At 42.8% G+C, this 11,447-nt stretch overlaps 1 protein-coding gene across 1 annotated transcript; it reads left to right on the plus strand.

The window, feature by feature from the left end:
- Positions 1–981: 981 nt before the first annotated feature.
- Positions 982–11,352, plus strand: spag1a (sperm associated antigen 1a). The gene is made up of 8 exons (XM_076753789.1): positions 982–1,515; positions 3,153–3,252; positions 4,121–4,273; positions 5,142–5,299; positions 7,577–7,718; positions 8,846–8,972; positions 9,073–9,210; positions 9,663–11,352. The coding sequence occupies exons 1-8, from the start codon at positions 1,164–1,166 to the stop codon at positions 9,666–9,668; spliced, it is 1,176 nt and encodes a 391-aa protein (XP_076609904.1). The 5' UTR covers positions 982–1,163; the 3' UTR covers positions 9,669–11,352.
- The last annotated feature ends 95 nt before the right edge of the window (positions 11,353–11,447 follow it).

Here is an 11,447-nt window from a genome sequence, read left to right on the forward strand (position 1 = left end):
ATAAAATAAATGTAATGTTCACTGATTTGCAAGGAAAGAACACAAGGATCAGAGGAAAGTGATGCGTTTCAGAAGGGTTTTTTTCTGCTTTCCAGTCCAAATAATCTCCTGACCCATCAAATTTAACATGTAACCCCTTGCAGGGGTCTTAACCTGTAGGTTGGGAACCACTGTTTGCCAAGTTTAATTTCATGGTTTTAGCTGTAATGTGAAGGTGTACAGCTTTTAAAGGAATACTTTGACATTTTGGGAAGTTCACTTTTTTGGCCAAAACTTACATAAGATGAATAAGACTCATGCTTGTATGGTAAATATAAAGTTTCAGCCAGTTAGCTTACCATAAAGACTTGATTCAGAGGGAAACAGTGAGCCTGACTCAACCCAAAGGTAACAAACTCCTCCTACCAGCACTTCTCAAGCTCGGTAATTAACACCTTATATCCAGTTTGTGTAATTAGTAGAAAAAACTGAACAGTGCGAAACACCACCGTTTTTACAAGGGTAATGTGTCTGACTATTTCTTGGTAGTTGCCAGGCAACCAGTGGAGACTCCAACAGTGAATTGCACTTTGTTTTTTGCACAGATCACACAATGGAGAATCAACATGTTAGTCAACCTTTTTCACAGCAGACTCTCTCTCATGTCACAGCACGGAAAGCACAGGTGTGATGGAGAACTTGAAAACAACTGCGTTACATTCAGGTGAGCTAGTTTCATGGTCCAAACCCAGAGCAAATGTTTGGTCATTTCACCTGGTAAATAACAAGAAAACAGCAAAAAGCAATACATGATCAAAATTGCAATTGGTTGTTTTCCTCTTTTTTGACATTGTAATTTGTCCTAATTTGCATTAAAGTGCCTCATCGTCAGCCTTCATTCATTTTGATTTATTTCTGTCTCTTTTTGTGTGTTTTCTACCTCAGTCCAGCCACCAGAGCCCTTTGCTCTGATGTCTAATCTGAGGCTCTCCCATCAGAGCTGTCCTACTGCAGCACTGCATCGCTGTGGCGCGTCCCCCCTCTGTGACGTCACACACGCGAGCTCATCCAGGGGGCGTGTCCAGCAGAAATCCCCAACCGGGCACAGATGAAGCTGCAGCTCTGCGAGAGGGAGAGGCTGGGAGGGAGGAAGAGTTTGGACACACTGCAGAGGGAGCGCAACTATGGGGAACGCACAGGAGAAGCCCCCTGGAAGCGGAGGAGGGGCAGCTAGATCGGGTCAGGCCACAGCAGGGAGCGGGACGAGAAGCCGAGGTGGAGGGAGCGCGGAGAAGCCCCAGACTCACAGAGCTCCGGAGAAGGGGGTGGCCAATGGCACGGAAAACAGCCCAGTGAGTGGACAAGAGGAGCAGAGCAGCCCTGCAGTGGACACAAGTTACCTGGACGCTCCTGCCGGGGCCCTTCCCCCTCACCTGGCCCGGCTCAAGAATGAGGGGAACCATCTCTTCAAACACGGCCAGTTTGGGGACGCCTTGGAGAAGTACACACAGGCCATTGATGGATGTGCTGAAGCAGGTGGGGAATCGTGAACAGTTTGTGTGTTTTCGGACAGAATTCACCTCATGATCATTATTTCATCTGAGAAGAAGTAGCTTTGTTGATAAGTAGACAAATTTAGGTCGTTAAATCTGACATAAACATATACAGTGCCACCAAAAACCTAATCTGATGTGTCAGTGCCAGTAACAGTTGCATGCCAAACCTTAATGTATGTTCAGTAAATACAGTCAGGAGTAGGGCCGCAGATAACATTATTTTCTTGATGAATCAGTTACTAGTTTGGTTCATTAAATGTAAGAAATTAATTTTTTAAAAAAGGAATGATTTACTGAAATGCAGATTAAGTGTACATTATACATAATTAGCACCCAAAACCTAAATAATATTCAGTTTACAGTCATAGAGGATGAAGAAAACCAGCAAAAACTCACATTTGAGAAGCTAGAATCAGTGAATATCCAAATTTTTGCTTAGAAAAATTAAAAGAAAAATAATTCTTTTGATTGATTATCGACTTGTTTCAGCTTTAGTAAGGACTCGAATAGTCAAAACTACAATAGTAATGTTGCTATATTTTGAGCCTCATATTTGATCTATTCATACCTTGTTTTGAGTGAAAATACCTTCCTCTGCTGTGCTTTTTGATGAAGACATGTCTTCAAACACAACTACTGATGGCCAACAAGTCACTGATATGGAAACAGCAATAGATCGAGACACACAGAAAGCCTCTTCTAGCATCTGTGTAGTAGCACTCATAAAGGTATCAGACACAAGTAGACTCAGTTTCCTATGTATATTTACTGAATCAGCATGCAAGTGCTCAACACCCGACACGATGAGAGCAGGTCAATTTTCAGATCTGTCACGTGTGGATTAGTGAGCTGGATATCACAAGTTTTAAGATCAAGCAGCCCAAAACTGCAGCTGAGCCGTGAGGCGTTACGGGTGATTTGTGAATGCGGTGGAGTGTTGGCACAAGACAGCACCACTGACCGGAGAGAGGAGTCATGTGCGAGTGCATGAGGCTTTCAGGTAAGATTGAATGTCATGCCGCACCTTTAAGAGCACTCAGCCAACTTTTACTCTCGCAGCTGGCAAGAGGGATAGCTTTTTCTGCTGCACTGGAGACAGACTTAAACAGATTAGAGTGGAGTTAATGTCAGAGTAAACGCAACAGAGAGACCCTCAAAGGAAAGCACTGGAAACATTGTGTGATGACGTTATTTTAATACATACAGAGGAGAATCAGCACCTTTGACATCCGTTTTTGGGCACTGTAGCAGTACATTATGACTGATGCTCTGCTGGCGGTTGTGAAGCTGCAGTGGAGGCTCAGAGGACAAAGGGCAGAGTAGAAAATGAGGGACTGATAGCACATCCATTCATCAGTCTACCATTCAACCCCTCAGCATCTCTGGGCAGTCTGCAGTTTAAATTGAACTGTCTCTGTCGGCCTGTTTTGTCCTTGATCCGGACCCCTCCAGACTATAAGGCCACAATCTACAGCAAAGGTTAAAGAGAACTGTTGTTAATATGAAGCATCGGTCTGTCCTTACGCCCTCGTCTTGACCTGACATCAAAGATGATTGGTGTGTTCTTTTCAGTGTCTGGTCTTTCACTTATGTGCACTGTGGTTGTTCCCCCTGCAGGCACTGACAGTCCAGAAGACCTGTGTATTCTCTACTCCAACAGAGCAGCCTGTTACCTGAAGGATGGAAACAGCGCAGACTGCATACAGGACTGTACAAAGTAAGTGTCAGCTTTGTGCATGTGTGTTTCTGGCTATGTGTGATCATATGTAGACGTTCTTTGTGCTTGTTTATGTTTGTTTCAGTGTATTTTGTGCATTGCACTCTTGTAACATTGTCAAGCTCACAATGGCCAGTTCTTCTTTCTCGTCAAAACCTGGCACCTACATTACCCACAATTCAACTGCCAGCAGTTTTGTGAGAGATTCAGGTGTGTTATGCTGATAGTGGCTAATATAGCATCAAGCATCTCAAGCAGAGATCAGGAGCAGGGCTACAAAGGTCTTCAAAACTCACTTCCTCCAAACTCCACACCCCCAGATTTTTCATTTTCTCATTTTCACCCCAAGTGACAATGCAATACTACTTCCTAGTACTGCATATGTAAAAATCTGTGTCATTCCCCTTTAAGATGTGTGCTATTTGTGCATTTTCCTTTGTCCCAAAATGGAAGACTTCAGCTACTGTAGTTAACTTACATTTTTAATGTTCCAACAGTTTAGCTTGTATGAGCTAAGTTAAACTGGCAGTAATTGTTTTGTCGACACTAAGAACTAAAAAGCTCAGTCTGTTTTGTGCTCTGCTCTTTTTGGTGGCAGACATTATAATTTCATGTCAGCTTTTCCATAAAGCTTTTAGTTTTTTTAATCTTTTATCCGATTTTACTTTTGCTTTTACTTGACCCTTATAAACTATGAACACACTTCATGACTGTGGTGTCAGGAGACTGCAGCAGTCTCTCTGTCTATAGTAGAGTACTTGTATGTTTATGAATGGAGAGCTACAGATTAGCCTGGTTAAACCTGTGACACAGTGTGCATGTGTAGACAGTTTGATCCTCTGTCTGTGCGTCTCTCTGATCCTCTTAGGGCTTTGGAGCTGCAGCCCTACTCCTTGAAGCCCCTGCTGCGCAGAGCTATGGCCTATGAGTCACTGGAGCGCTACAGAAAGGCCTATGTGGATTATAAGACCGTCCTGCAGATAGACACCGGGGTGCAGGCGGCTCATGACAGTGTCCACAGGTCAGCTGAAAACAGATGAGAAGCTTCAAAGTTGTCAAGAAATCTAAGAGTTCATTCAAAAAATATTGAGGATAAATCACACGGCTGCCTTCGTAGCGTCAAATAAAAACACTCACAGGTCGAGTGCTTCGTTTTATATACTTTCCTCCAGCGTGCCATGCAGTATATTTGGTATCTTGCATTTAATAAGGGATGAAGAGCTTATTAATCAAGGCCTGAGAGTTTGCACATTTTCATGCAGCCGAACACTGAAAAGGCTGAGTTCACTGATTAGCTCCTCTTGGAATCAGCTGCTGTAGTATTTAGTTGGGATGACGCGTTATGTTTGAGAACCACTGGTCCATATGACAGACTGGATGCAAGAAATGTGTACCAACTGTGGGGCTGGAGGAACGTAGCAAGAATATGTGGGACACTGTTTTTACAGTTAGTTTACAAAAAATCTACATACTTACCCATTTTATTCTTATTCACGTGTTGTTGGACATACAATAAAGACGCAACTTTAGAAAGCCGCTGAAGAGACTACAGATTCAAGACATGTTTAGAATTAGTGTGGATTTGAGACATAACTGCAGTATATTCATTTTTTAAAAGGCCTGCTCACCCATGATCCACCCACACAGCTGTGGACTCGCTTACTCTGCCTCATCAGACCTCTGCTCTGAATGGAACGGCAGGAACAGCACAGGCGTGAATAATAAAATGAATGATGGCTGAATTCCATGTAGCTGCCTCTGTTTCGGGGTCCTCCTCTCAGCATCAGAGTGGAGCCCACGAACCCTGTAGTGGTCGCAGCTTTAATCTAGCTAATTACAAAACGCTTTGTGCTCATGCTGTATGTTGTACTCTCTGTGTCTCCGGCCAGGATCACCAAGCTGCTTATTGAGCAGGACGGACCAGGCTGGAGAGAGAAGCTTCCAGAGATCCCCGTCGTCCCTCTGTCTGTCCAGCTGCAGCACAGAGACAGACCGGTCAGCGCCGAAGTGGCTCAAGCCCGAGCCGCCAGGGCTGCGCAGGAGGAAGGTCGGTGACATCAGTTCCTCTTAGCTTAGTGATGGGTGCTAATTTATCTACAAAATGTTTTTTTTTTTTAATGTGCTAATGGTAAGATTTCTCCTAAACCACTCACAAGCACTCACACACGCACATTTGGACATATGTTTTTCTGTCTGTCTGACATAAAAGGAATCTGGCACCTCAACGTTTTTTTGCTTCCTACCTTGACAAATTAGTTTATCGTCTTTTGAAATTTTGTCTAATGAATTGTGGGTGGTAAAATAAGTAAAGGCAGCAGCAGCAGCAGCAGCAGAAGTCGGTCGATGAAAGTCAGCGTGTAAATGCTGAGCAGCGGTGAAGACGCTCCTGCTGAGAGATTGTGTGTGTGTGTGTGTGTGTGTGTGTGTGTGTGTGTGTGTGTGTGTGTGCGTGCGTGTGTGTGTCTGGGCGGATCATCAATAATGCAGAGGGGAAGGCGATCCACACAGAGCGAAGCGTTGCTGTAATGGAACAATCCAGGTCAGGTTTCCTCTTAGGCTGCTCCTGCTCGCACAGACCAGAAGGCTCCACATGTATCACATATTTATTCAGATAGATTTAAATAGCAAATAAACTGCTCGATTAGTATGCACTACACACATCCTCCATGGACAGGCACATACATACACGTATACATAAGCACCATAGCACACAGAGAGAACTGAGCTAACGTCAGAATAGCATTCTGCTGTTGCTGGAGAAACAGACAGGAAGAGGTTCAACTGTTTTGAGTCTTTGAGTCTTGAACCGGTGAGTCAGTGCAGGCCTGTGCACCTCCTCAGCCGGAGACTCGTACGGTCGCGTTCGTGTTCAGTATCATTTTCACCATCACTCTCTCCACCTGGAGAAATCCAAACCAGTAGTCTAAATACAGTGAAGTCACGTCTGTGGAAGAAGAGATGGTGACAGTCATTCTGGAAAAGTGGGAACAAACAGAAAAGTAAAGGCTTCACTAAATGTTGTCCTGGAATGTGTTAAATACAGAATAAGGACAGAAACATAAGATTAGACAACAGGTACGTTATCTTCCCCTCTTTGTTGTGTCATTGTGATGCTTTAAAGACATTAAAGTTGTGGCCAGCTCATTTTCGCTTTGCTCCTCCTCCCATGAACTTTGTGGTTTGCTTGAAACTGAAATAGAGGAAAAGCAATTTACTGATCCGACTACACGCGTTCATTCATTAACACAACATTTAAACTGGAGATTATAATCCAGAGCTTTTTCACTGTCTGTTAATAAAATCACACCACAGGAGGACCTGAGTTTGTTTGCCGAACCTCTCCTGTGTGAAGCCGATGTGAGAGGGTGCCGTGCTTTAAATAGCCACACATCATTTAGTGCTGCGCTGTGGTTGAGCTGTTGTTGCTGATGTTGATATTAAAAATCCTCTTAGTCTCCTGACGCGGGCTAAATCGCCAAAAAACAGCTTAGTCTGCCTGCGCATGTTTGATATCGTACTGTTGTTAGAACAAACAGGCAAATTATCATAATACATTAATAAGAGATGATTGTTCAAAATACTCAAAACAAGCAGCAACAGGAGATACCACCACCTCTGATTTAATTATACTATTTTATCTTTTTTTTAGGTTTCATCTCTATAAAAATTCAGATTATGATAAAATGATTATTATCATGTTTGATGAACCACTGTTTCTCTTGTTTTTGTTGTTATATTAAACCATGTTCCTATCAGCTGCAGTGATGATTCATTTTGATTCAGTTTCTTCTTTTTTTGGGAAAAAAGTCTAAGTGCTGCACTGTCAAAGCTGCATGTATTAACTTGTCAGCCAGAGGAAAAATAACCGAGGGTACATGTATGTGGCCAGCGTGCGTGTCGAGCCTCGATGTGCCAGTCGTCTCATCTCTTTATGTGTCTGTGTGTGTATCCACCCATTCCCCCAAGTCATTAGATACAGTCAGCACAGCAGAGAGCTCTGTAAGCAGTAGGCTCAGAGTCTGGTCCATTCATACTGCTGCTGACAGGCTGATGGATCTATTGATCACTCCTGAAACAGTTTGTGCACTGAGCTGATGGGAAAAGCTTCTTGAAAGACAAACAATATTCAACACAGTCTGTCCTGACGTGGAATATACCCAGAGCTTCCACCGACACTGAAAGAAAACAACGTCTCAGGAAGCGTAGTTATTTAGAGAAATCAGGAAGAAATCATTTCAACGTGACAGTTACTTTGCATGTATAAGTGTTTCTCTTTTCATGTTTCAGTAATTAACTTTGCTAACTTGCATGTTTCTGCCGACAGCCAGAAGAAAAGACGCCCGCTGTACTTTACTGAAACGGGAAGGCAACGATCTGGTCAAGAAAGGCCAGTTCCAGGAGGCGCTGCAGAAGTACAGTGAATGTCTGTCCCTGAAACCTGACGAATGTGCTCTCTACACCAACAGGTATGCTTGAAACAACCAACGGTGGTAGAACCGATCAGATCTTAAGATAAAGTATCAGCACCACACTTTTAAAATACTCCCCTACAAGTACTGCATTCTGAACATTACTGAAGTAAAAGCATGTAAGTATTATCAAAGCAATTTAAAAGGTACTCATTCTGCAGAAAAATGCAGTGTTTTATTGTTAAATATGATGGTTTCCTATTCATATTGCTAAAGCATTCATGTGTATGTTGGCTAGTTTTAAACTACAGCAAAGCATCTCTACCATCTGAATGTCGCTGCAGAAATCGAGACTCGTCAGACCAGGCAACACTTTTCCAGTCTTCTGTGGTCTAGTTTTGGTGAGCCTGTGCCAGTTGTAGCCTCGGTTTCCGGTTCTTAGCTCACAGGAGTGGCACCTGGTGTCTGTTTTAAGGCTCGACATGTTGCGCGTTCTTGGTTTGAACTTCAGCAGCAGATCATCTTGACCATATCTACATACCTAAATGCACTGAGCTGCGGCGACATGATTGGCTGGTCAGATATTGTGTTAACTAGCAGTTGAACAGGTGTACCTAATAAAGTGGCCGGTGAGTGTGTGTTTAGATCTTATTTATCTGATTATAAAAACACTTATTTGACACTAGACACACAGGGACTGTCCCAGAGCTCACTGTGTAACATGACGCTGATTCTAAAATTGGCTGACGAGTTCCTTTACGGACAGTATAACAGGAAAAACAGCAGAGGGCACCACACGATCATCCTCACGTCAGACCCAGTCTGTTATCATCGTCAGTGACGTCACATATAACATTGCTAGTGAGACTTGAGGTGAATTTGACTTTGGTTTTATGATGTTTTATGGAGCTGAACACCTGTAAATGTATAGATTTCTTTTTTTCTAAAGGAATAAATGTTAGCATTTGATAAGTTTATGGATGATTTTCTTCTGCAGAGAAGCTGATTTGGTTGCAGATTGGAGCAAAAATAACTGGGAACCAGAAAACCCTCAAACTTTTTTCAAATTGCACAATACCAAGCCAATCTCTCCTATTACCAGCTTACCTGTAGCAGGATCCTGAATGGCAGACATGGACATGCTGCCTTCTCTGACTTCTGTCCTCTTTTCTGCTCTTCTTCAGAGCCATTTGCTTCCTGAAGCTGAATCGCTTTGAAGAGGCCAAACAGGACTGTGACTCTGCGCTGCAGCTGGAGCCGAGCAACAAGAAAGCCTTCTACAGACGAGCGCTGGCTTATAAGGGTCTACAGGTGCCGTCAACACACATATTCACTCTGTTGAAGCAGTTGGATTTGAAGGGTTTGTTATTTTCTCCCACGCTCTCTTAATTTCTTTTTCTGTGTGTGTTAGGACTACCTGTCAGCCAGCAGTGACCTCCAGGAAGTCCTCCAGCTGGACCCCAACGTTCGGGAGGCCGAGCAGGAGCTTGAGGTGGTGACGGGTTTGCTGAGACAGAGCCTGATGGACAGCACTGCACACACACCGAAGGTAAAGATTGCCTACATGTATGCACACACACAAACCACAACAGGAAAGTACTTTGTCTGGTCAGAGGTCGTACACCATCCCAACGCGAAACATTGTGTGTTATTTTCAGAATTTAGTTCAGCAGAGATGTTATTCATCTAAACCATGCAGGTTTTGTCATGTGGCTTCCTTTTAGATTTTTACAGATAATCCTTAATTGCATTTAATGGCACGGAGACAAGATATTAATACTATAAATAAATCAACATTGAATGTCCGCTTTGTAAAACCATAAGATACAAGAAACACATACATAAAGGATTCAGCATGAGTGAATTTTGCGGGAAAAATTGCTGAAAGCATCAGCTTATTCATGTGTTACTGGAAAATCAAATGCTAAAGACAAACTGCTATTGTAAGATCTCTCTCTCACACACAAAAAACAAACAAGCTCATTTCCTCATTTCCTCCAGGTTTGATGTTTGTGGAGCATTATGAAGGCAGACGGATGAAACAGGTGTGGACACATTCTGTACTGTCGTCGTTATGGAGGAAAAGGACTTTTAAAGCCATCAGCTGTGGTAAATAAGACTTGTAAAAATGGAAATGACTGGCTTTAGCTCCTGGGACGAGCTCCTGGGACGAGCAGCTCTCTCTCAGCTCTGCACCATCTGCAACGTGTGCGAACCGCACCATAACTCCCGAGCAACGTACATAACGGGCAGCTTTGTTTGACAAGGCGAACGTCAAGGTACTCATGACCTGCTTGCACTATAAATCATTGACATTATGATGTACTGTACATACAGATTTGTGTAACAGGGGGTGCTGTCATAGGGTGGAGTGTATTATGAGTGCCTTATTGAGATTTCTACCACAGTTGGGATGAAATACGCCAAGATTCAAAGTCTGATTTGTGTTTAAGACGTTGTGTTAGGTTACACTAAGGTTCACAAGCACCGATAGATTCAACTCAGCTGTTCTGTTTGCAGAGATAAGGAACTAAAAAAAAGGTCCAAAGTCTGGTACAATCTTTATGTATCCAGAGTTTCAGCTATTCCAGCTATTTCAAGACATTTGTCATTGTTTACATGTGTTACCGTTACAGCTGCTGCTATAATAGATAAGCCAACAACTTACTAGAAAACATTTCTACAGCTAAAGACCCCCTAAAGTGAGATATCATGACATCACTATAAGATGGTAAAATAATGATTTGAATAGTTAAAATCCAGAGCTCAGTGTTTAAGTCATTATTAGTTATAAATTGTCACTTCTGGCTTACTAAACATCCAGCCACTGACGTTACTTAATCATGTACTGTAAGACTTATTGCAGGCCTCAGGTTCAATCTTGAATGTAACCAAGATGACTGTGTGTGTCTTAACTTTTACTTGCTTGCAGCGAAAGACAACATGAAAAAATGGACAAACTCCTCGACTCATCATCTGGCAGAATATTAGCATCTTAAGGTCAACCAGCTTGGTTCTGCGTCAGTCCACCCACCCTCAGACTGAGACTCCATCAGATCTTGAAGTGTATATCCAGACCTCTGTTCCATGTTTAAAGCCTGGCAGCCACACAGGAGCCACACACACACACACACACACACAGGTGTTCCCACTTCATTTTACTAATTAGAGCTCCTCTCACGTCTGTGTGCAGACAGATGACGGCTATCTGACTCACCTGTTTGCATTTTCACACCAGTGGGAACAAATCAGACTTTTGTCACTCTGAGTACTTCAACAGAGCAGACGTCTAATTAACCAAAACAACTGGAAACACCTGTTTGGATGTACAGCCTTGAAATAGCTCTTCTAAATATCACGTCAGCCCACACACACACACACACACACACACACACACACACACACACACACACACACACACACAATGTAAATCTTTGTATAGCACAATGTGCCACGACTTTCACTTCATTCATACTTTGAGGATTTAATGTATTAATACGCTTTGTTCAGTTTTATTTTACATATTACCCCTTTCTCCCCCACTTATATTGTCGAAATAAAAGCAAAAAAATCTCAATGAAAACACTCAGTATGAGGCTTGACGTGTTGCTTCGTGGAATGTAAAGAGCATGTACTGTATGTAAATAGTTTGAATGCAGATGTAAATAATAAACTGCTTTGTGGATGCTTTCATGAGCCTCTGTCACTGCGACGTTGATGACGTGCAGCTGGAGGGAATCACTTAGCATGATGTAATAAACTTAACCCACTCCTCTTAAGACAGCA

This window comes from Chaetodon auriga, chromosome 17 (genome assembly GCF_051107435.1).
Source record: "Chaetodon auriga isolate fChaAug3 chromosome 17, fChaAug3.hap1, whole genome shotgun sequence".
Classification (NCBI taxonomy): Eukaryota; Metazoa; Chordata; class Actinopteri; order Chaetodontiformes; family Chaetodontidae; genus Chaetodon; species Chaetodon auriga.